General features: G+C 51.7%; 1 protein-coding gene across 1 annotated transcript in view; it reads right to left on the bottom strand.

The window, feature by feature from the left end:
• GPR137B (G protein-coupled receptor 137B) overlaps positions 1 to 25069 on the bottom strand; it is a 46085-nt gene extending 21016 nt beyond the window's left edge. Inside the window, exons 1-2 of the mRNA XM_007170775.2 lie at positions 24472 to 25069; positions 4766 to 4815 (exon numbers count right to left, since the gene is read on the bottom strand). Coding sequence (XP_007170837.1) covers positions 4766 to 4815; positions 24472 to 24840 — 419 coding nt within the window. The 5' untranslated portion in view covers positions 24841 to 25069. The remainder of the gene's footprint in view (positions 1 to 4765; positions 4816 to 24471) is intronic.
• Between the last annotated feature and the right edge of the window lie 1187 nt (positions 25070 to 26256).

Here is a 26256-nt window from a genome sequence, read left to right as displayed (position 1 = left end):
CAGTGACGGAGCCATCCACAGGCCGACGTGGCCAAGGGCACCTTTAGCCACGACGCCCAAGCAGGGTAGCTGAGGTTCATGAAACAGTAGGAGCCATCCTTCGGAGCTGGAGAACTGCATCGGATGGTTCAGGTGTCCCGAGATCGTTTGCTGCCTACCCCCAGCCAGGTTCTAGGTTGGCTCACGTGTATGTATACGTACTAAATAAACATTTAAGGTACAAGCTCCTGAGTTCAACAGCAGGCTTTTGAGAAGACTGTCCGATGCGGTGCATGAAGGACCTCTCAGTTCAGTGAGTGTCTCCATCCATTCCTCCCTGCCTTCCTTCCTTCCTTCTTTTCTTAATGAAGAGCCTTTGTGTTTTTATATATTTCAGAGAAATTTTTATAGCAGTTGCAGGTAAACTGTCAGGATTGGTTTTTAAAATATTTTTGTAACTTTAAGGTGTTCTATAATTATGCATGTGATTTTAACATTTAATATGCAAAAAGAAATCTCTTGCTGGATTTGAGAGTACTGCATTTTAAAAGTCTCTGTACCGGATGTTTGGGCAACTTTGTAACCGGATGTTTGGGCAACTTTGTGGGGAGAGACGGCTGGGTTTCTTACAGCCATGTATTACTGACACTGGCCACAGAATGCCTTTGGAAATCCAACGTACTGTTATTACCTTGTTCACGCTCAGTGGTGTCGCGTTGTTTTGTGTTTTCACCACGTGATGCTGAGGATCAGGAAAGAAATGAATGTAGAGAGAGGTCGAGAGGGAAATACAGACTCCAACAGAGGGCTAAGGGGTGGAGTCTGCTGCTTCAGGCTCCTTGAAGGAAGATGGGAAAAGGAGATAGAAGGAACCACCTACGCTGAAAATACTGTGAACATGCAGTGAGATTTGCAGAATCTGTCCCATGTTATTTGCTTTCGGAAGCAATTCTGAAAACCCCACGAGGAAAAAAACATAAGAACAATGCTTTTTTTTTTTCCCTTTTCCACATAAATCAAAACTAACAGCATCAAATTATTTTGGGCAGAAACCACGTAATGTGAGTTTCATTGAGCTAAATAAATGCTATTTGGAAAGGAGTTTGCAAATGCACCAAAAAGCCCACCTGTGTTGTAGAATGTGTGGTGAAGTTAAATTTCTGTTTTACGAAACCTCCTTGGGCGGAGGGCAGCTTGCACAGAGGATGAGGGTCTCGTATCAACATAACACAGGTAGTTACAAAAACATGTTATTATACTGTGTAAAGATGCATAGTCATCTAATTTGGTTGGCTTTGTACCTTGTCCCTTTTTAAGCTTTTGCTGTACATCTAGAACCCTCAATACATACTGTGTTGTACTTCCTTTTTTTTTTAAATATTTATTTATTTATTTATTTATTTATTTATTTATGGCTGTGTTGGGTCGTCGTTTCTGTGCGAGGGCTTTCTCTAGTTGTGGCAAGCGGGGGCCACTCTTCATCGCGGTGCGCGGGCCTCTCACTATCGTGGCCTCTCTTGTTGCGGAGCACAGGCTCCAGATGCGCAGGCTCAGTAATTGTGGCTCACGGGCCTAGTTGCTCCGTGGCATGTGGGATCCTCCCAGACCAGGGCTCGAACCCGTGTCCCCTGCATTGGCAGGCGGATTCTCAACCACTGCACCACCAGGGAAGCCCCTGTACTTCCTTTTGTAAATGAGTTTTTGAATGGAATTTTGCACATAATACATTGTAATACTATATGATAATCATCTGTGAAAATTATCCTTGAAATATTTTTTTTAAAAAAGCGCTTGTCTCGAGCCACTGCCTCTGTCCAAGTCGACTCACGTTCCAAACAGCCTCCATTGAGGCCCACGTGCAAGCTTAACTTCTAATGTTCCTCCTCCTGCACGTTCCCAAGTTTTCCTAATACAGCTGTCCCTCGGTATCTGCAAGGGACAGCTTCCAGGATCACCAGCCAATACCAAAATCCAAGGATGCTCAAGTCCATTACAGAGAATAGTGTAGTACATGTCACATAAGGGACTGTCAGCCCCCTCCCACCCTCCAGATCTGCAGGTGCAGAATCTGTGGATACGGAGGGCTGACTGTAAACTATTGCTACTTTAAACTGTCCTTCTTAGAAGCAACATCATTCTATGGTAGACTCTGAAGTCCCAGAGAAATAGTCTGGCAGAAACATGAACTGAACTCCTCAAAAGTAGTGAAGGGACAGACACAGAGAACAGACTTGTGATTGTCAAGGTGGGGTGGGGGAGGGATGGGTTGGGAGTTTGGGACTAGCAGATGCAAGCTATTATATACAGAACGGATAAACAACAAGGTCCTACTGTACAGTACAAGGAACTATTTTCAATATCCTGTGATAAACCATACTGGAGACGAATATGAAAAAGAATGTGTACGTGTATAACGGAGTCACTTTGCTGTACAGCAGGAATTAACACATCGTAAATCAAATATACCTCAATAAAATTTTTTTTAAAAAGCAGTGAAGGGGGCTTCCCTGGTGGTGCAGTGGCTGAGAATCTACCTGCCAATGCAGGGGACACGGGTTCGAGCCCTGGTCTGGGAAGATCCCACATGCAGCGGAGCAACTGGGCCTGTGAGCCACAACTACTGAGCCTGCGCGTCTGGAGCCTGCGCTCCAAGAGAGGCCGCGATAGTGAGAGGCCCGCGCACCGCGATGAAGAGTGGTCCCCGCTTGCCGCAACTAGAGAAAGCCCTTGCACAGAAACGAAGACCCAACACAGCCAAAAATTTTTTTTAAAAATTAATTAATTAATTAATTAATTAAAATTATTTTTTAAAAAAAAGCAGTGAAGGGCTTTCCTGGTGGCACAGTGGTTAAGAATCCACCTGCCAATGCAGGGGACGCGGGTTCGAGCCCTGGTCTGGGAAGATCCCACATGCCGTGGAGCAACTAAGCCCATGCGCCACAACTACTGAGCCTGTGCTCTAGAGCCCGCAAGCTACAACTACTGAGCCCACGTGCCACAACTACTGAAGCCCACACGCCTAGAGCCCGTGCTCCGCAACAAGAGAAGTCACCGCAATGAGAAGCCCGCGCACCGCAACGAAGAGTAGCCCCCGCTCGCCGCAACTAGAGAAAGCCCGCGTGCAGCAACGAGAACCCAACACAGCCAAAAATAAATAAGTAAAATTTTTTTAAAAAGCATTGAAGGGAAACAGCAAGATCAGATGAAAAACAAACACACAGCACACAAGTCTCATCAATTGTATCTTGGCCCATGTACCATCGCCTAACTTTCTGAACTTCAGCTTCCTGAGATACAAAAGGAGGATCAAAACATACACTTTCAGAATTTTAAATAAAAGTCTTTGTAAATTTAAGATGATACATGTTTAAATAAAATATGTATACATTTTTACATGTTTGTAAAGTAACAAAATAACTAAAATTTCATTTTGACTCTAGAAGGTAAGTGGCCAAAGCCACCTTTCCAGAAATGTTTACCCAGGCAGCCGAGCTCTCCCAGGCAGGGACATCAGGACATCTTGACTCATGCGGTGCCCATCTCACATCTTCTGAACACCCTGTCTCCCTTCCCCCTCTGCCCAAGGCTGACCATTCTTGAATTTTGTTTTATGCTTTCTTCTATATAGCGGGTTCTTATTAGTTCTCTATTTTATACATATTAGTGTATACATGTCAATCCCAATCTCCCAATTCATCCCACCACCACCACCCCACCCCCTGCTTTCCCGCCTTGGTGTCTATACATTTGTTCTCTACATCTCAAGGCTGACCACTTTTTTTTTTTTTTTTTTTAAGTCTATTGAATTTGTTACAATATTGCTCCTGTTTTATGTTTTGGTCTTTTGACGTGAGGCATGTGGGATCCCAGCTCCCCAACCAGGGAGCGAACCCACACCCCCTGCATTGGAAGGCGAAGTCCTAACTACTAGACCACCAGGGAAGTCCCCCAAGGCTGACCATTCTTGAAGCCACTGGGGTTCTTTGCTGCTGGGAAGTCAATAGGCCTCTTTGAAAGCTTGGGGAAAGCGATGGACCCACCCCACCCCCCCCCAGGAAAAACACGCATATCTACCTCCTGCCATCAATTCGGCATGTGATTGAAAGCCTCGCCTTCCAGATTACGCCTTCCAGATTACGAGTCTCTCCTGCTCAGCCCTGCATGGGCCTCGCTGGTGAGTTCCAGAAACAGAGCCCGCCAGCAGTCGGCAGGCAGGGACTGGGGGTCAGGCCACCAGGGGGAGGGGGCAGGGCCTCGGGGACAAGGCTCTTCCAGAGCTGCACCTGCACCCAGAGGGTAGGGAGGGGGATGTCTGGCCACGCGGGCATCTTTAGGGAGCTTGCCTTCCTTCTGCTGAGGCCCTTGACCTCGCAAGCGCCTCGGAAAGGTTTAGACGCAGCGTGCGCGACTTAGACTTAATTCCCCTCTCCGTTCTCCCTGGTTAGGAAAGGCAACAGACTCTTGTTTTTTTTTTTTTTGGGCCATGCCACACGGCATGTGGGATCTTAGTTCCCCGACCACGGATCAAACCCACGCCCCCTGCAGTGGAAGCTGGGAGTCTTAACCACTGGGCCGCCAGGGAAGTCCCTACCGGACTCTTGTTTCTTCTAATCAAGGCCAATATGCTGCAAGGCCTGCTAAGCGGTGATTCAGTGAGCAGTGAACGCGACACCCAGCAAGCAGGCCGGTTTCAGGCAGCTCACAGAGGAGTGATGTGTGCAAACCTCGAGGTCACCTGCTGTCACACAGAGATATGTCCCAGGGGAGGGGGGGAGGGTGAACTTACCGGTATTTGAGTAATTCTGGAGAATATTTTGACTTGGCTTTAAAAATCACCTGCAATGACAAAAAAACACGGCAAGTTGGGTACACAATCTGCTGACACTGACAAACTGATATCATTGCTTAGAACTCCCCTTTCCCTTGGTGCCTGGGCGCTGAGGCACGGCCTCTGAGATTGAGACATCTGCTTTGTGAGAAAGTTTGTGAAGCTAAACATTGTTTAGGCTGTGCATACAATTTAAATTTAATTTGAAATTTAAAAGGAAAGGTACTTACAAATGGTTAAAATGTTTTGTTTTTTTAAGGTATTACTGGTCTACCACTAGCCGGTATGTCCCTTATTTTAAGATTTATATTTGAGGGACTTCCCTGGCAGTCCAGTGGTTTAGACTCCACGCTTCCAATGCAGGGGGCGTGGATTCAATCCCTGGTAGGGGAACTAAGATCCCACATGCTGCACAGTGTGGCCAAAAAAAAAAAAAAAAATTTTGTATTTGAGCCCATACTTCCCCCAGAGATAAACAGTTCACTCTCACACTTTATTAGGACTTTCACTGGCACCAAAAGAATGTGGTTTGAATGTACGTGTGTCCATTGACTCAGGTCTCAAACTCTGCAGCTCACTGGACTACAGGAGTGTCAACCTCGATGACATGTTGCCTGTTGGAATTTCCCCAGATTTTCGCAGCCTGCACAGTCTGTTAACAGGCCCACGCGGGGGGCAGAGGCTGGCCTGGCAGAGCCTGTGAGAAGGCGAAGGGGAGACGGAAAGCAGGTGTCAGCTCAGGCTCCAGCCCCACGAGACCCGCGGCTCTTCCCACGGTGCGGGTGTGTGCTCGCGGGAGCCCCGAGGGCGGTCACCGGTCAGGCTCTGGCTCGGGGCGCAGTGGAGCAGCAGGGCAGGGGCCCGTACACTTGCTCTCCCGACCCCCGGTGTTCGCGAGCGGGTGGCGGCAGCACGGGGAGAAGGAAAGGAAGGGTGTGGAAGGGGAGAGGAGTGAGGACAGTTTTTCAGAGATGCTCCTGCTGTGGACGGTGAGGGTCAGACGACCTGCACTCCCTACATCCGGCTCTCCCGCTGCACGGAGCTCCCAAACATGCCCTGGGCACCCCGCCTTTCCTCCTGCTGGCCCTGAGGGCTGCGATGTCCCTCTGGGAACCCAGCATCCTCCGCCATGCGCTGTTCCCCTCTCCTCAGCCCTCCGGGCCCTTGGTACTTCCCTTGGGATTTACTCAGCCCCCAAACGCCTGTCTAAGGGGGAGAAACCCTGCCTGAGCGGTGAGGAGGGAAGGACAAGGGGAAAACAGGGTGGGGAGTAAGGGCACGGTCCTGGCAACAGGGGAGGAGGGGACAGGCAGCCCTGGAACACACGGGGGCTCACGGGGGGGTCCATACTGTCGCCCTCCTGTCTGAGGAGCGAGCAGTGAGAAATCAGTCTGCTGGAGGGTTATGCGAACATAACGCTGGGAAAGCCTTCAGTGGATCCAAGCGCCCTGCCGTGTCTGCAGATGCAGACAGATGTCACGAGGGGCAGCGAGCCTCCAAGTGACCCCAGGGGCCGATTCCCACAAAACACGTGCAAGAGAAGCAGCCATTCCCCCGGGAACCTTTTCAAAGACACACTTCTGAGGACCCTCAGTAGTAATTCTCAGACTTATCCGTGCATAGGAATCACCCAGGGAAACTGCTAAAGATGCAAATCCCAGAGCCCCACCCTCCGAGGTGCCAAGCTGATGGGTCTGGGCTGGGACCCAGGGATCTGCATTTTAATAGACTGCCCACCCAGAGCGAGTGATTCGGATTCGGGTTTGGCTAGCACAAAGACCGCCTCGTAGGAAATACGAAAGAGATGAAACTGCCTGACCTAATATTCTTGAGTAGCTTTGCAATCATTCATTTCAAACACACTGAAACAGTTGTTCACAGCAATGAGACGACACCACAAGAATCCAGGTACAGTGCCAAGAACAGATATCAGGGGACGCTCCAAGTCCACGGACAGCACCCCACGACGTTCACGCTCACGCCTGCCTCAAACTTACAACAACGTGCTACCAACTGAGGACTCTAATCCTCAGAATCAACATCTGGGCGAGAGGGGAACCGCAGACATTCCTACAGACTTTACAACGAGCAAACCCACGCCCCGCTTTTTAAAAACACATTTTCAGAGCTTCACAGGGGAGCATTCCAAACTTATGGAGGAATTATTTTGTTTGTGACATGAGTTTTGTCTCTGTCCTAAATCCTTTTGGGAAGGAGGTAGGAAGTAGGGGTTCACACCACAAATAAAGTACCTGGTAAAAACACAAAGAGATGGCGTGAGTACACTGCCCTTACGTCAAAGGGGCCCCGAGCTCAGCTTTCTCTGACAAGCTCCTGTGGGATTTTAGGCAAGTCACATCAACTTTGGTATTTCTCTGCAGTCCATGAGAAGGAAAAAAGTTACAAAACGACCTCCCTTAGGAATAAGACATAGATTAATACATCACTCCAAAGTTCTGTTACTGATAATACTGAATAATACTGATTCATGCAACCTATAACAACGCTCTCAGAAAAATGCTCTTATGACACACAGTACTTGAAGATCTTGCTTTTAAATAATCAAGAGAATTCTTGGGGCTTCCCTGGTGGCACAGTGGTTAAGAATCCGCCTGCCAATGCAGGGACACGGGTTCGAGCCCTGGTCCGGGAAGATCCCACATGCCACGGAGCAACTAAGCCCGTGCACCACAACTACTGAGCCTGCGTGCCGCAACTACTGAAGCCCGTGCTCCGCAACAAGAGAAGTCACCGCAATGAGAAGCCCGCGCACAGCAACGAAGACCCAGCGCAGCCAAAAATAAATATTAAAAAAAAAAAGAGAGAATTCTTCACAGATATCAAAGTGAGGAGATGAAACTACAGTATTTTTTAACCATGTTTAAATTGAAGTATAGCTAATTTACAATGTTGTGTTAGTTTCAGGTGTACAGCAAAGGGATTAAGTTATACATACACACACGTGTGTGTATATATATACATGCATATATATATTCTTTTTCAGATTCTTTTCCATTATAGGTTATTACAAGATGTGAATATAGTTCCCTGTGCTATACAGTAGGTCCCTGTTGTTTATCTATTTTACATATAGTAGCTTGTATGTGTTAATCCCAAACTCCTAATTGATCCCCCCCTTTCCCCTTCAGTAACCATAAGTTTGTTTTCTATGTCTGTGAGTCTATTTCTGTTTTGTAAATAAGTTAAACTGTTCCATTTTTTTAGATTCCACACATAAGTGATATCATATGATACTGAAACTACAGTATGTTTTAAGAAGTGTTTGAACTTGTCGACAAAATATAGAAATATCGTTTTAATATTTTGCCACCCTTGTGGGGCTTACTCGGTGGCAGGTAACTCAGCTGACTCTCATACGCCAGGGCCATCGCTGGGCTCCCAGAAACCACCCACAGGTGGTCCCGTGCTATGGACTCAGCTCGGTGCAAAGTGCTGTCACGGATGCAAGAAAAATTTGACCCGTTCTGCCTTCAACAGGGTTATGGTCCCTACTGGTGAGGGAAAACCTGGACTGGGAAAATGACAAGAGGAGATGCAACCCAGAAAGGCCAGGGGCTCAGGTGGTCTGGGCACCGGGGGCTGATCTGCAGGTCGGGGGCTCGGCCGCGTGACGGGCACATCAACTCTTCCTGCTCCTCGGCCACATCCTGCCTCGTCTCACCCAGGCGGCTCCTGGTCCCACCAGGACGGCACGAGAGCACAGGCACGGATCAGGGTCAACCCGTGGCCCAGGGGGCAACCAGCTCACTGCCACCACTCGGCCAGCGCTGGGTCCTCAGGGCCCGGGACCTGCAGATCCACACCCACAGCCAAGAGCTGCAGAAGCAGTGAACCCTCCCAAGCGGAAGCATAGCCCAACTGTGCACCATTCTCCTCCATAAATAAAATAAGAGACGTTTCTTTACTTCCCACGGTCCCTGCAGCCCCGAATGCACATGCCAGATGGACGATGAACTGAAAGGAGGCAGGGGTGGGAGGCCAGCCTGGACCCCAGAAGCCCCTTCCTGGAACACAGCGAAGGTCAGGGTTCCCAGCCATGACTATCAAGTATCTGGTCCAGGACTCGAGCTTTATAAACAATCACACGCTTTGCCCCCATAATTCTCCTTGTAAGAACTGACTCTGAGGCTGGGTTTCTCAAGGTGCGCCCACAGAACTGGGAATTCATAAAGGTGACTGGAAATAGGTGTTAGGTCAGCAAACAAATTTAGAAACTTATAGGCTACCCAGCTTTTCCCTGCAAAAATTCCCAGAGCCTTTAAAAGGCTAATTACTCCATGTTGTAAATCTTCAAGGGAAACGCAAGGTATGCAGCAATTTTCCAAACTTATTTGGCCACTGAAGGTGTTCCTAATGAGTGTTCCAGGCAACAGAGTTTGGGAAACACTGCCCTTAAGGTGCTAAGCACAGGTGGAATGTTCACTGCAGCCTTAATAATAGCAATAATAATAATAATAATCACAACAACAAGAAAAAATGACAACTTTAAAATCATACTCAGCCTTCACCCCCATGAACACCAATCAAGCAAGGCATTGAGCACGAGGGGTTCCCCAGGTCAAGCATTCTACCCCAAAAGGAACCCAAAGCCCCATCCTGTAAAAGATGGGGAAACCCCACAAAACTTATATCCTCATTAAGTCCACATCGCAGCCTGGAGGAGAAAAGTCATCATCAGGTAAGGGGACAGTCTGACGTGAAATAAACGATTTGATCCTCTCTAAGCTGAAAGCCAGGGTGACAGAAAACGACATCAAAATAAAAGCCTCAACCATGATTTGTAAAAGCTCTGTCCACTCTTTAAAATTTGTGGCAATTACGGTTGACCCCTGAACGACGAGGGGGTCAGAGGCTCCCTGACCCTCCATGCAGGTGAAAATCCAAGTAGAATTTATCATGGGCCTTCAGCATAAAGGCGGCTTCCCTGTATCCACAGATTCAACCAACCGCAGATCGTGTAGTTCTGTAGTATCCACTGTGGAAAAAAAATCCACATCTAAGTGGACCCATGTTGTTCAAGGGTCAACTGCTTATGTCTTGAATTCACCTGGGCCTTTGCAAGTTGTGCTTAGAAACTCTGCCCTGTCCTTCAAGTTAATCCTTAAACCTAAGTTGCTTAAAGTTGTATTTAAATTCCTGGGATTTTAAACTGACACAGTATACATTTAATTGCAGCGTCATTTTTGCCCTCATTAAAGAAAGTACATAAATGTCTGGACCAAGTTTTCAAAAAAAAAATTCTAAACTCTCCTACTCACCCCTCCCCCACTCCTGTCTGTGTTCCAAGGAAATTCATTAAAGATTGATTAGTGCCCAGAAGTGGAGCTAACCCTCCCGGGCTGACTCCTGCTCTCTTATCGGGCTGCCCATCTCCTGGAGTCTGCGCTGGCTCCCACGGACCGGCTGGGAGGAGGGCAGGGCTCCTGAGGGGGAGGCAGACAAGCATGAATTACTCCTTCATATTTTACAGCCACCGCTACTGACGGTGCGGGCTCTGCCTGCTCCCTGCAGAACCAGACCTACCAGATGGGAGGGACCTGTGAGCGGCTGGGGAACAAGTGAGGCCAGACAAAAATTCAAATTCTCCCCACATTCAGACTGGTGGTATTTGTGATGGGTCAAATGACACTGAGCACCAGACCTGGAATCGAGGATTGTGAAAATAAGGAAACGCTGGTCCCTGACCTCCAGAAACTACAACCAGATACAGACATGGTGTGAGGGGGGTGTGAGGTGTGAGGAGGTGAGACAGCCTGAGGGGAACCTGGGCCCCCTGGGGTGGGCCAGGTGGGCAGCAGGCTAGGCTGGGATACAAGTCCAGGCAGCAGCCTGAAGTCAGGTAAGGCACATGCACTTCCCTGTACGAGAATCAGAAGGCTTTCAGTAGAATCCACACAATCTGAAATCAGAGCTGTGCTTTTAGAGGGGGGCAGGGGTGGGGACAAGAGACAAAGGGCTTGGACTAGGGGTTCAGAAAGAAGGTGAAAACAGAGGTGTATGTTTACAGGCAAATCAAAGACAGAATGTAGCTTAGCAGTTGCCTGGGTCTGGGGGGTTGGGGAGAAGTGTGGGTGACTGCTAAGGGCTCCAGGGTTTCTTCTGGGGGTGACAAAAAAATGTTCTCAACTTTTATAACCCAGAAACAGACTCACAGACATAGAGAACAGACCTGTGGTTGCCAAGGCGGGGTGAGGGTGAGGGAGGGATGGAGTGGGAGTTTGGGGTTAGCAGATGCAAACTATTATCTATAGGATGGATAAACAACAAGGACCTACTGTACAGCACAGGGAACTATATTCAATATCCTGTGATAAACCACAATGGAAAAGAATATGAAAAAGAATGTGTATATATGTATAACTGAATCACTGTGCTGTATGGCAGAAATGAACACAACCTTATAAATCAATTATACTTAAAAAAAAAAAATGTTCTGAAATTGATGGTGGTGATGGTTGGGCAAGTCTGTGGATGTAGAGCTTTAAATGGAGAACAGTACAGAGTGTGAACTGGTCTCAGTCAACATAAAGGAGCAGAACAGCAGGCAAGGAGCTGGCCCGGGGGTGCGGGTGGCACGTAGGCGGGCAAAGGGGGAGAGAGAGGCCTGGGTGAGGGACCATCAGGGTGCCAGATGCTGCTCAGAAGTAGGACAGGATAACCGTGGGGAGCTGGGCAGATGGGGAGGGGCCTGGAGGGGAAGTGGGGGGAGGCAGGAGGAAGTGGGAGCGGGGCGTCTATTCTAGAGCATCAGCTACTCTTTAAAAATGTGTTTGTGAAATGAGAGAGAGATTATTCAAGGGCACTAGGACCTGGTTTAAGATCAGGAGCCTGGGCCCCGGGACCCACCGGGATGGCAGAGCAGAGGGAGGGAGAGGCGGGAGGCAGGGGTGCGGCCAAGAGAGAGGAGCAGAGCAGCAGTTTCCATGGAAACTCCCATCCTGTTGTGGGACTAAAGCATCTTCCCCTCACCCATTCCTGTCTGGTCTCAGCATCACTTCCACGGCCTTGCGGAGTCCTACCTAGAACTGACGCCCAGGACAGGAAAGCCAGGTGACTTTCTGAAGGTTTAATTTCGGTTTGGGGAAGTGGGAGGACGTCCCCACCCCCAAGCTGGCCCCAGGGAGGGAGGCTGGGGTGGGGAGAGCCCTCCTCTGTTCCCAGCCCCCCTCCCACCTCGCCCACACTCCCCACCCGTGGGGCTCTGTGCCCTCTGGGCAACCCCAGGCCCTTCCCGCCACCTCCCGGATGACGCAGGAGGGCCCAGAGAGCCGCCTATGACGTACACGCGTGACAGAAGTACAAAGGTTCTAGAAGCAGCTGCTGCCCTCGGCCTCCCTCCCCTCATAAATCACAGCCCCTGAACGGCTCACCCATTCTGTTCCCACCCTTTGAAGTCCTGCCTGCCTGTTTTTTCCTCCTACCAACCCCAGCTGGCTTTTGCTGCTTTACAGTCATTTCTCCTAATGAAGCACGCTAGCTGCTTCTGGCAGAAACGGCCCAGGCTCTTCCGTGTGGGGATGACGGTGACCCCTGTGCATTCGGCGAAACTAAACAAAAGTAACCTCTTCTGTCCCCAGAAGCAGCGTCCGTGAGAGCTCAATGAAGCGCTATGCCTCCAGACCTGCACTTTATTCACAATTTCTCTATATGGCCATTTTGCTTTATAAATTCCACACCCACCCCCACCCGCCCCAGAGCACGACCCGTGTCGCCGAGTCTCCGCTTTGGTGCCACCTTTTCCTGAAGTGCTGCCCCCTTAGAAGCGAACAGGCAGGTGGACACTTCACAACCCTCCCATCCTGAACAGGCTCCAGACCCCAGGCCCAGGCTGCACACCTGGTCCTGTGTCTGTGGTCCTGCCCGGGGGGCTGACGCCCCTGGAGACCCTCACAGTAACCAAGAGGGTCTGTAACTCTGTGTGCACCAAGCACAGACCCATGTCTAAACCAATCTCTGCCTCCTCCCCCTCTCTCTCTCACATACTATTTTTAAATGTATGTATGCAAATTCGTTTGAAAATGTTACACTTTTATAGTAGGTTTAAACTTTACTATAAACTATGTCACCTATACACAAAGAAATAAAGTAACCAAAATTCACTACCCACCATGCAGTTCAGTCACCTTTGACACTGCCCTGTTTGCTCCAGTTCATTTTATTTCTAATAAATAAAAAGACACCATTGAAGCCCCCAGCGTCTCTCTCCTTGGTTCTGATCCCTCCCTCCTCCGCAGAGGGAATGGCCACCTGACTTTGGTGTTCTGATAGCCAGCAGGCTTCTACTTTTACGAGGATAAACAATATATAGTCCCATCTTGCATGGTTTCTCACTTTGTTTGAGTCAATGCCTTCCATACCCTTCTGCAACTTGTCTGTTCACCTGTCACGAGGTATTTGCAATGTATCGATGCTGAGACACTTGGCTCTCATTCATGTGTTCTCACTAAGGCTGGGTATTCCACCGTCTGCAGGTCACAGCTGTGTGTCCATCTCCAGCAGAGAGACGCCTAAAGATGGTTAAGAGTGTGGACTCTGGGGAATTCCCTGGCGGTCCAGTGGTTAGGACTCAGCTCACTGCCATGGCCCTGGTTCGATCCCTGGTCGGGAAACTAAGATCCTGCAACCCGTGCTGGGCGGGTTATGCATGCATGCATGCAGGCATAAATAAATAAATAAATGTATGTATGTATGTATATGCATACATGATAAAAACTTGAAAAAAAAAAAAAGAGTGTGGACTCCGGAGCTGGCTCCCCTGGGCTTGAATCTTGGCTCCACCAATAATCAGCTGTGTGACTTTAGAAAAGTTACCTAACCTCTCTGTGCTTCAAGTACCTCATCTGTAAAATGAGACTAATAACAGTGCCCATCTCATCGGTTTTTGTGAAGATTAGGTGAATTACCACAGATAGAGCACTCAGCCAAATGCCTGCCACCTACCAGACACTATCTCAGCGTTTATGTGTTTGCTGCCCCCGCTGCTGCTATATTATTACTACCAGTCCCTGCAAATGCTCTCAAACCACGATTCTAAATGCACAGCTACTAAACTGTGATCATAAATGCTCTCTTGACCATAAAAGGAACTTTCGTACTCAAGAAGGTTAGGAACCACTGACACATTCACGATTTGCGTTTGTGATCCCTCTGTGTTGGCCACTTCCTGATATATTGGGGAAATTATGCAAACCCTGAGGCCCTGGTCTCCCTGGGTGGCAGTCATTAGTCTGTGTTTCCACATGCTAAGCATCCTCATTCACCAGAGCAGGGTGACTCGACCTGCAGTTTTTTAATTTTTGGAGCCCGCTGAATTCAAATGCAGGATGTCTCCCTTTGCATAGCAATCCCTGAAGAAGAGCAAGGTCAACTCTCTAAGACAGCAAGGGCGGGGCGATGTCTCTATGTCTGCAGACACTGGCCCTGTTTTGAAAGCCACAGAATACATAAAATAGATAACCAACAAGGACCTACTGTACAGCTCAGGGAACTCTACTCCCTATAAGGGAAAGGAAGCTGAAAGAGAACAGACTTATGGATATGTATAACTGAATCACTTGGCTGGACACCTGAAACTAACACAACACTGTGAATCAACTGTGCTTCAGTGAAAAATAAAATTTCCTCAAAAAAAGCCACGGAACCCCATGAAAGAAAAAGGAGTACGCTGTCCGTGCCAAGTCATTCTGTGGGCAGCAGCCTGGAGCCAAGGCATGCTCTGTGTCCCCACCTGGGCAGGTATGACAGGCCCCCAGGGAGGTGACCGGCTCCCAAGGTCAGGTCTTCAGCCTGTCATCTCCTGTCTTTGAACTTGGCAAGTGCGTGGTTCAAGGAGCGAGTCCTACTCACTGCCTGGCCTCACGCTGACCGTTGGGACAGAGGACCCCCAGCACTTAGGCGAGCTGCTTTCATATGTGATCTCGGGACCAACAATGATTCTGCCTCTCCTCTGAACTCCTGTAAAGCCCAGAACTCCCTGGAAGCACCCTCAGCCTTCTCCCGCTCTCCTGAGAGCTCTGCTGCCCTGTCCTGTCCTGTCCAGCTGAGCCAGCACCGGAGAGCCCTCCTCAGGCGTGTGTGTGTGTGTGTGTTTGTGTGTGTGTGTGTGTGTGTGTGTCCTATGCCCACAGTCAGCCTGGGAGCCCCATGAAGGCAGGAGCTCAGCCTCACACTTCTCTGCCCTGTAGTCTCAGGACCCCTTTGCAAATGATGAAGGGATGAGGTCTCGCGGGATACAGGCGTCTCCACCTGCCCCCTCCCTTCCTGAAGGCTCCTCTCCTGCTCCAGTTCCCAGGGGTCCAGCCAAGCCCCTCTCTCCTCCACCCCCCAGCGGTTCACCAGAGCCTCCGTGTCCCTATCAACTGAACTGCAGCTCCATCCAACATCACCAACACCCGCCCGGCCACCCCACAGGCTCTCGGCTCCACACTGGTCAAGTCAGGCCCACAGGTACCACCCACGACGGGCAGCAGCACCCTGGAGGGCGCGCCTGACCAAAGGCCCTCAAGGTCACCTGACGACACACTGAACGCTGGCCTTCAGGCGCCCTGATTTTTCCTGTGTCATCTCTTGCTACCCGAGCGTCTGGGTTCAGGGGCGCGCAGCTGGCCAGACTGCCATGAACCTGCCTTTTTTTTTTTTTTGGCCGCGCTCGGCTGATGGGATCTTAGTTCCCCGACCAGGGATTGAATCCAGGCCCACGGCAGTGAAAACGCCAAGCCCTAACCACTGGACCACCAGGGAATTCCCTGAACCTGCTTTTTTGCTCACCCCTGATAAACTCTCTTTATGCTCCTGGGCCTCAGGGTCCCCCTGTAAGATAAGAGGGTCAGTACAAATGTTTATCACGGTGACTTCTGCTTTCAAAACTATGACACGAAGTTCCCAGAGGGATCCCAGCCCCACAGGGATCGCTGAAGCCTTGCTTCTAAGTGGGGGTGGGCCTGACTTGTAGGGGAGGGGAGGGACGTGGGCCCAGCCGCCCCCAGGGCAGCCCGGGTCACCTCACTGGTGCAGCTGGAGGTGAACAACGCCCATCAGCCTCCCTGGCAGGCGTCTCCCTCCGCGGGCTCATGAATGGGAAGGGCTGTGGCCACACAAGCTACCATGATCGGTATGATGTTTCTGAACTGCTCCTGCCACGACGGCAGTTCACAGTTTACCTGCCAGGGCCCTGCCCATAATTGTTCTAAACGGGCTTAAATAAGGTAACACACCATAGCACGGAAGACACATTTCTCCACCTAGGAAGCTTAGCTGGGGTACCAGCCAGCCGGGCCCCAAGGCTTCAGGCTTTCCCGTGGCTGCAGCATCGGGCCACGGCTCGCCACTGGACCCCAATCCTCTCGGCAAACGATGTACGAGCTACAGAATAGGTAGTGAAGATGCCTCAGGGTTTTTTTTCCCTCCAGAAAATAACTTTCTGCCTCGGAAGGAAGGACAATTCTGAGGTTTCCTGGAACTCTTGCCCTCGCTGGGAGCAGTGTGGTATTTTTTATGGACTACATGTTTGTGTCCGCCCCAAATTCACATGTTGAAATCCTAACCCCCACTGTGATGGTATCAGGAGGTCAGGCCTCTGAGCACTTAGGGTCAAGAGGGTGGAGTCCTCGTGGGTGGGATTGGTGCTCTTATCAAAGGGACCCCAAGGAGCCTCCCTCTGTTCCCTACCACGTGAGGACGCGAAGGGAAGCCGGCTGTCTGCAAGCAGGAAGAGGCCCTCGCCAGAGCCCGACCCTACTGACACCCTGCCCTCAGGCGACCAGCCTCCTGAGAGAGCGAAGTGTCTAGTGTTAGTCAGAACGGCCATCATCAAAAAGTCTACAAACAATAAATGCTGGAGAGGGTGTGGAGAGAAGGGAACCCTCCTACACTGTTGGTGGGAATGTAAACTGGTGCAGCCACTATGGAGAACAGTATGGAGGTTCCTTAAAAAACTAAAAATAGAGCTACCACACAATCCAGCAATCCCACTCCTGGGCATATATCCAGAGAAAACTATAATTTGAAAACATACACACACCCCAATGTTCATAGCAGCACTATTTACAATAGCCAAGACATAGAAGCAACCTGAATGTCCATCAACAGATGAATGGATAAAGAAGATGTGGTATATATATACAATGGAATAGTACTCAGCCATAAAAAAGAATGAAATAATGCCATTTGCAGCAACATGGATGGACCCAGAGATTATCATACTAAGGAAAGTCAGTCAGACAGAGAAAGACAAATATGATATCACTCATATGTGAAATCTAAAAAAAATGATACAGAAGAACTTATTTACAAAACAGAAACAGACTCACAGGCATAGAAAACAAACTTATGGTTACCAAAGGGGAGAGGTGGAGGTGGGGATAAATTAGGAGTTTGGGACTGACATATACACACCACTATAGATAAAACAGATTACCAACAAGGACCTACTGTATAGCACAGGGGACTCAATATCCTGTAATAATCTTAAATGTGAAAAGAATTTGAAAAAGAACAGATATATGTATACGTATAACTGAATCACTCTGCTGCACACCTGAAACTAACAACACTGTAAATCAACTCTACTCCAATATAAAATAAAAATTTTTTAAAGAAAGAAAAGAAAGCAATGGATTGTTAAAAAAAGAAGAAAGAAAGAAAGAAAAGAAAAGGAAAAAGAAATTCCTGGTGTTGAAGCTGTCCAGTCTGTCGTGTTTCATTGTAGCAGCCAAACAGACTCAGACAAGGTCAGAGAATGCTCCTGTATCCTGTCCAAGAGGACTGCCGGCGGTACCTCCTCCAGGGGAAGGAACGTGGTGACAGAAACTGCTCTCGGGGAGCGAGACACGGGTCTGCTGCTGTGCTGCCCCCAGCTCACTGAAGGACACTGGATGGAGACACCTGGGATAATGACCAGGATGGTGAGGGACAAACCCACATCCCATCAGAAGCAATGAAGGGAACTGAGAATGTCCCACCCAGAGCAGGGAGGACCCAAGAGGAAGCAACATATGCCGCCAAGTCTGTCGTGGGAGGGGTGACACCGCTCCGCATGGCCCCAAGGGTCGGGGCCAGCCCTCCCCCAGCTTCACTTTTCCATCCTGGTGGTGGCCTGGACCCCAAGAGGCTGCCGTGAACAAAGCAGGGCGAAAGGATTTGACTTACACTTAAATAGTAGCAAAGCCATTGGTTCTGTTTAAAGCGTGTGTCCTAGAGGGAGAATTACAGAGATGACGGAGTGAATTAAGCCCCCAGTCTTCTTATCAGAAACATCTCGCACCTGGTGTCACCACAGTAAGGACTGTCACTAAGTCACATGGGCCACTGGCACCATGGAGACGGAATTTACGTGGTCTCTTCTTCTCCCTGTTCAACGCCAAGTTCCCTGAAAGCAGGAACTACGTGTGACCTTCACCCAATCTGCACAGCCTCCAGGGAATAACAGGCACTCAGAAGCACGTGCTGAAGCAACCTTCGTGTCCCTCTGCAGATGAGTGGGTAAGCGAACTGTGGAACACACTTGTGATGGAACATCAGCCAGCCTTAAAAACGAATGAGCTAGTGACATACCCTACGACACGGATGAACCTCGAAAACATCATGCTAAGTGAAAGAAGCCAGACACAAAAGGCCACTTAGTGTATGATTCCTTTGATGTGAAGTATCCAGAACAGGCCAATCCACAGAAAGCAGATCGGTGTTCGCCAGGGACTGGGGTGAGGGGGGAAAAGGGACTGACTGCTTAATGGGCGTGGAGAGTCTTTTTGGAGTGATGAAAATGTTCTGGAACTGAACAGAGGTGATCGTTGCATAATAATGTGAATGTACTAAATGCCACTAAGTCATACATATTAAAATGGTTAATTTTACGGGATGTGAATTTCACCCCAATTTTAAGAACATACTTGTCAAGTGAATGAAATGTGTCTCCAAGTTCACGTCCGTAGACTGTGCGACTGAAAGCTGGGAGGACCAGGACCTCTGTGTGGACGTTGATGCCGTCTCATCAGGACAGGGCTGTGGTCCCGCCGGGGCTGGGCCCACAGGAGCCAGCCGGGCTCACATTCGGCCCACGTCCCTCCCTGTCTGCCCCCGGTCACACACAACCAACAGACCGTCACATGGCCTGATGGGCAACGTGACCTCTGACGGCTCTTAGGTCTGGGGAGCGAGGAGAGCAGCGTGTGCAGACATTTACCCTGTGCTTTACACACTACGTAGCCTGACAGGTGTGTCTTAAAGGGGGGGAGCAGGTGACATCACAAGATGTCCAGCCCAGGGCCCCTCATCTGTGTCTCCCCAGCTCCCCCGTGCCCCGCAGGCCGGGACAGGTCCCCCCTCCCCCAGGTGCTGTGGGTGGCATGTGGCTCCCGGCACTGCCGCCTCCATTTGTCTGTCTTTCCCTACAGTCTGTGGCCCCTCAGGGCACAAATTTCAGCTTACTGTCTCTGAGCCCAGACACCTGTGTGCAGGTGATTGATGAGATCTGTTCGCTGAGTGAACGACACTCTTTAACCACAAGCTGAGAAGCCACGGCCCGTTTCCAATGTGCCCGAAGGACCTGTCACAGTAAAAATAACAGCAAGGTGGGATGGGAGCTTGGTGACACATGCCGGCTTTGTCCTAACCTTGTGCCGAGGACCAAGTTCATCCTGTAGCCTGTTACCGTATGGCCTGTGAGCTAAGAATCGTTTTTATCTTTTTAAAGAGATGTCTAAAAAAGAAAAAACAATATGCAACAGAGACCATACGCGACTCACAAGGCTTAAAATACTGACTCGGGCACCGTCTGGACTTCCTTTCCTGCGTCCTCCACGCCCAAGTTTGAGGAAATAACCCACTCAGAGTAAAACCACTTGGACCTCCTCTGTCCTCAGAGGTTAACAGGCTCTAAACTTTAGCCACAGGATGAATCAAAAGTAAAATATTTACAAGCCTCTGCGGACCTCCGGGGGTGCCTACGTGCCAGGTATGGTCACCTGTGTGCTGAGGCCATTTCCGTCCTGAGATAACCGACCTGCCAGACCCATAACAGGGAAGAGGCTTCTCTCCTCTCCCTGGAACTGCAAGGCGACCAGGAATCAGTGGATGAAAACAGATCCTGGGATCACACACTATGATGTTTCCAAAAACCTGACACTCTTAGGGATGTCATTCGGATGAGTGGCATCAATTTCATCAGTGCTCTTCTCCAATCAGCCCACCCCTCACTGCTCCAGCCGGCACCTCCGAGCTGACGTCTCTGGGGGCTGGCAGATGGGAGCACATCACAGCCCTCTGGCGGGACGGGCACTGCCGCACACGACCCACCCGAGCAATGAAAAGGGCCTTAGGATGACGCTCTCTTTCTGCCTCCCTGCGAGTCCCCGCTCGTCTGACCCAGGGAAAGGCAGGGGAGCAAAAGGATGCAGCAAAAACCTATAGGCTGAGGGTGTGTGGGACCAGACCCAGGCTCCAGTGGGAATGGGAGCCACAGGTCTGGGTTCACAGCACAGGGACAACACAGGGACAACGCTGACCGTTCTCAGCTCAGCCTCTGCTGTTGAGAATTCGCGGCTTCCTGGGCAATGGGCTGGAGCTCAGATATGCTGAGAAGAGGCTAACTGTTCCCACGAGTGCGGAGGCCGTGAAGGAAATTTGGTTCCCCTGATGTTGGCAGGCGAGCCCTTTGGCACTGAAGCCACAAGAGTGGAGGACAGAGAGAACAAAGAGGTAGTGCTTCGAGGACCAATCTTGGGAAATCGGGCTGTAAAATTGGAAAGCTTCTTCTTGGGGGGCAGTCTTTAGAAGTAAAATTAGGAAGTGACTTCCTGGGGAGTGCTGGTGGTAGATGGTAGACTGAACGCTAATAAAGAAACTTCTCCTGGTCCTGCGTGTGTGTGCACACACATGCACACACACACACACACACACACACAGAGCTCTGGCGGCTGGGAGTCCACTGAGTGACCACAAGGAGCCGTTGCCAGGGGCCGGGCAGCCACGGTATGGTGCAGAGGTGAGGATTCCCGGCCCCTGTGCGACTGTGTGCTCCTAGCTTTGAAATAAGGTACTTGGGGACCAGCAAAGGCTTGCCTTGTATGTTCCTAAGCTTCTTACTTCTTCATAATCATCAAGAGGCCTAGAAGCTTCCCTCTTCACAACTCCTAGATTAGGGCCTGGCACACAACAGATTCGGTAAACATTTCTTGATTAAATTGACTGCCAAGAGCCACAGCGAGATCCACTTATGCCTGAGGTCACCACCTCCCTTTTCCTGGTGGGGTGGAGACAGGGTCCCTGGATTAGCTCTTCAGCTGCCTCCTCGTTCCCGGTCAGCAGAGACGAGGACCAGGCTGCGTTCTGAGTTGCGGGGTGTTGTGTGCAGCAAGCACTCTTCCCGGCTCTGCGTGCCTGGCTGGGGGACCCAGCACAAGTCACCAGAATCTTCGAGGCCTCGGCTGCCTCATCTGCAGAATGAAGGGCGGACCCCCCAGTCCCTTCGACTCTCAGCGTGGGGAGCTACAGCTGTGAGGAACTGGTGACCTCCATCCTCCCCGCAACGGGAGGCCCAGGGCCACTGCCATTTGACAAACATAAAAGTTGCAGGTTGGTGGGAAAAATTATTTCAGTGACACAGTGGGCTGATAACGGGCCGAGCCAGTGCTGGGGCCTGACGTTCAGGACTGTGGTTTGGCCAGAGCCTGGGCTCCGACGATTAGGAGATGATGCAGAAAGAGCACCTTAACTGAGGGAGAGGAGGGGCCGAAAGACGCAGCACAGACGGCACCTCCTTTAACCTGCTCCAACCCTGGGGAGAGCACTAGGGCTGCCCTTGTCCTGCAGCAGGTGGGTAACTGGCCCTGGGAGACACGTGAGGGGCCGACCCAGCTCTGCCCACAGGGTCCCTGCTCCTTCCACTCCCGGCCGACCCAGCTCTGCCCACAGGGTCCCTGCTCCTTCCACTCCCGGCGCTGCCCGGATTCACAGGCCTTTGCTGGCCCACCATGAGCCCCGGGCGCCCACAGTAACCCCCCTGCAGCTTCCCCGCCGCGCTCTAAGGCGCGGTAGGTGCTGGCTCCTGCGTCAGTGTCCATTAATCACACCACCTCTTCCCCACCGAGAGGCCTCACTTCTCCTTTTCCTTCCTCAAACCAGCCTGTAGTGGCAGGAATCTGTCCCAGGGCTCAAGACAAGGCTGAACCAGGGGGCAGCTGAGCCCGCCGCATTCGGTCACACCCAGGAACCCCAGGAGTCTGAGGGCCAGACCCCAAATTAGGAGAGAGAACAGCTGGGGGAGACGGCTGCCCAGGCACCGCTGAACTCACCCCCGCCCTGGCCCTTCCCCCAACTCCCCCCCCCCCCGCCCACCCCGCCCAGACCCTCCACCCCAGCTCTGCAGACAGACCTGCCTCGTGCAGGGCTGCCCTGGCCCAGAAGCTGGCAGCCTTGGCCTCGGAGCCTCTGCTGTACAGCCTGGTCTGGACGCGGGGGGGCGGGGGGGGGCCTCCTGGCTCCAGGGCTCATTGGTCGTGTGACCTTGAGTGAGTCATACAACCTCCCTGACCCCCCTCCGAAAAATGGGGACACCATCCGTACTTCCTTCAGAGGGTTGTTGGGAAGAATAAATAAGACAAACCGCTTAGAACCGTGCCTAGCACATAGCACATGCTTCTTCATTGTTAGCCACTACCCGCCACCCTCCGAAATCGGATTTATGTGTTCTAAGAGGGGGCCCAGGCCGCAGTAATCCTTAAAGGTCCCCCGGCCATTCCAGTGGTTGAGAACCCTGCCTAAGAGAAGGCATGTGGGGGGGGGGGGGGAGAGGAGAGGGGAGAGGGGCGTCTGAGCGGGGAGTCAAAGGGCGACCCCTTTATAACACCCCAGAAGTATCAGAGTATTTGCCAGGAAGCCAGAGAATGGCTTCTCTGCCAGGGTCTGAGATGCCACCAGTTAGTACCACTTTCCCCTGCCAGCCACCCTGGAGATATAAAGAAAACAAGTCCTGACAGTTACAAAGAAGCCAGAGTGGTGGCTTGCGGCCTCTTGGCTTGCAAGGCTGTCGGCCTGGTCACTCTTCCCCTCGCTCAGCATTTACTCCCCAGCCAGCAGATGGTGCAGAACATGTGAAGCCCTGCCCCTCGTCCAGCTCTGAGTGCAGAATTTGCACGCGAGTGCCAGAGAGCCATGGCAGTGCTCTACGCTGTCCTTTTTTTCTCAGAAAGGGACCAGAATGAAGATCTCAATATGCAATCAGATCATCGTCACAGTTCTTGAAGGAACATCAACCTACCTGACTTAGGTATCTTGCTGCAATCAGCCCTTTCCATCCAATGAACAAGCCGGAGTGTCTGCAATGTAGCTGACTGCCTGAACTGGTTTTCGGGTTTAAAAGTTGTATTTGGACAGATGATACACATTACTTGTGGACTGGAAAATATGCTGATACACTGGACCGAGGAGAAGGCTTTGAGTATAGATCCCTTTTGATAAGATTATAATAGCTACTAAAGAGTACATATGTTAGTTTTTAGCCAAAGGTATTTCCTCCAAATTTTCAGTCAGGGGCTCCCACTACACCAGGGCAATCCGTTTTCTAACTTTTCTTTTCTTCCTTTTTTTTTTTTTTTTTTAAAAATCAACAGCATTTTCTTTTAATAAATAAGGACACTATTAAAAGGAATGGAATGCTTGCTGGCACAAAGCCTCTACCTAAGCTACAGCTCTTAAATTCCCCTTACTAGGTGACGTGGTTGGTGCCTTCCCCCTGGGCAGGGTCCTAGTGAAAATGGACATTTTAGTGCTTGGAAAGCTAATGAGAAGCAGAGATGACGATGATGATGACGACGGTATTCTGCTATTACACCTTTATGCAATGCTCTACACAGTATTTGCAAAGTACTTTCCAATTACTGTACTTCATTAAGCCAACCGTCACAGCAGCCAAGTCAATTCGCACGTTCTCCCACTAGCTTATTAACAATCTGCCTCATAAAACGACTCCCGTGTGCCTGTAAAAGGGCCCCAGCAAACTTTTACGGCTTTTTCTCGGCAACCCTGACCTCACGCCGCATCAGCTCAGGAGCTAGGTGTTGCCGCGACTGCTGTTTAGCAATCCCGTAGAATGAGTTAGCAAGCTGCACTTCAGCAGGGCTCCCACTCTGGAGGCTCAGAACATCCCATGCAAACCAGGGCAGTCCCACCCTGCCTCGCAAAGCCAGTGTCTGGCCCCAACCTGGAGGCCAACGTGTAGATGATCTTTCCGGGCTGGGGGTTACATCCTTTGGGATGAGGGGATAGAGGGAAAACTCCAGGGTTCGAGTGTCCCTGGGGGGCACACCTCCCATCAGTTCGATTCTCCTGCGTGCACGGAGATGCTGCTCCCCGCGCACGGAGGGCCATACCCACTGGCTGATGCTGAGCTGAGGGCAGAGGCTGCGGGTGGCCTCCAGCCCTCACTTTCCTGTCCCTGCTCCTTCGCCTCCCTTGGGAATGGGAGGGCGTTACCTGGGACAAAGGCCTGCAGGTAGGACAGGGCTCGGACCACCCCAGAACCAATGCTTCTTCCCCGGACCCTCTCAGGCCGGTGGCTCTGTGACCCGCCCCGGCGGCTGCCATCGCCCCCTCCAGGTGAGCGCCCTCCAGGTGCCTCCCGCCCGCGGGGGCGGCCTCCCGCGACTCACCTGCGTGAAATACAAGTTCATCAGCGTGAGGGTGAAGAACTGGAGGCACACGGGGAAGCAGTAGAGCAGCCAGAAGACGAAGGGGCTGAGCGCATTGGCCGCCACGAAGTCTTTGAAGTAGAAGGAGAAGAGAACCGTCCGCAGGGAGGCCCAGAAGAGGCAGAGGAAGAGGAAGACGCTCTGGTAGCTGAGCCGCTTGTGGCGGTAGCGCAGCACCAGCCAGAGCTGCACGTAGATGAACAAGAAGAGCAGCGAATAGAACACGGTGTAGACGATAGTGAGGCCGAGCTTCACGTAGGGGGGTACGGCCGGGGTCAGCGTGGGCGGCAGCGAGTCGTTGCGCAGGGGGTCCCACGGCGGGGCCTCCATCGGGCCGGGGGCGCTACGGCACGGCCGGGGCGCTCGGGCTTCATCGGGGCTCGCGGCCGCCGCCGCCCCCGCGGGGGTCTCCGAGCATCGCGCTCCACCCAGAGCCCGGCGACTGGAGGAAAGAAAATAAGCCGCACTTCCTCCCCCGGCACCACATGATTCACTGGGGCGGCCTTTTGTCTGCGATTGGCAGCGCCGCGCCCGCCGCCCCCGCGCGCCCGCCAGCCCCGCGCGCCCGGGCTGTGCACCGCGCGCCCCTAGGAGTCCCGCCCCCCGCGCCGCGCCGCGCCGCGCGCCCCCACGTCGCCCACTGCCCCGCGCCGCACGCCCCCCGGAGCCCCGCCCCTGCCGCGCGCCCCCGCGCCGCCCCGCCCCCTGCCCTGCGCGGCCCCTGCGCCGCAGGTCCCCACCCCGCCCCCTGCCCCGCGCCGCACGCCCCCCGGAGCCCCGCCCCCTGCCGCGCGCCCCCGCGCCGCTCGGCCACCCGACGCCCCCCGAGCCGCCCGACGGGTGCCGCGTCTCCCCCTTCTCCTGGGACGGAGCCCCACGCCTCGCGCTCTCTGCGGATGATTACTTGTTGTTTTGCAGAAGTTAGCTATTTTATTTCAACAGCGACAAACGTTGCAATCTTTTTAAACATTAAAAATAAACTTTACGACTCTGTGGCTATGAACTAATTGGCGTTTTTCCTTGAAAATGTCATGCTGGGGTGATGTTTATTTCTAAATCCAGAAATGCCAAAGACAGGGTTTGTGTTTTTGAGGTTAAGTGTGTGTACGCAGAGTGAGGAAAAGAATGGTCCCTATGGCTGCCGCCTGGTCTCGGTGGTAAGCGAGGCTGTTTTCTCCCGGAAATCCTCATAGTGCGCCCCACACGGTGCTCCCTCGGTGGGCTGGGGGATGCTCGCCCCTCACCTCCCAGGAAAGCAGCTGGTGCGGCGGACAGCGCGGGGGCGGGGCAGCGGAGGGAGCCCGCGGGACCTCAGAGAGCGGGTGGCCGCTCTCGGCGTGCTGCCTCCCGTTCCAATCCGGCCCATCCAGCAGGACGGCCTGCCCATCAGACAGACAAGCTCTCTCGTTTGCTGTGGCTGAGGGGTCGCTCTTCCGAGGCTTTGACTGAGTTTACGCCCCAGGGAGCTTCTCTAGCATCACCTTGGCGGGGGGTGGGGTGGGGTGGGGGAGGGGTGGGCGGGAATTGTAGAGTGCTGTGGGCAGAGAGGGCTGGCCAAGCTGCCGTATGGGAGCACTTCTAGGTAAGCAGTTCGGGTAAACAAAAGAAAGGGACCCGAAATCTCCAAGACTCCGGTAGTATCTTGTGATTTATTTTTTCACCTGAAGTTAATAGTCAACTTCGTGCCTAATTGTGTGTTCTCTTTCCTTAAACGAATCCGTCCTCCCCCACGGTGGAGCCTGGACC

Source organism: Balaenoptera acutorostrata, chromosome 16 (genome assembly GCF_949987535.1).
Source record: "Balaenoptera acutorostrata chromosome 16, mBalAcu1.1, whole genome shotgun sequence".
NCBI lineage: Eukaryota > Metazoa > Chordata > Mammalia > Artiodactyla > Balaenopteridae > Balaenoptera > Balaenoptera acutorostrata.
The sequence above is the reverse complement of the archived record's forward strand: the minus strand, read 5'-3'. Positions and strand labels throughout refer to the sequence as shown.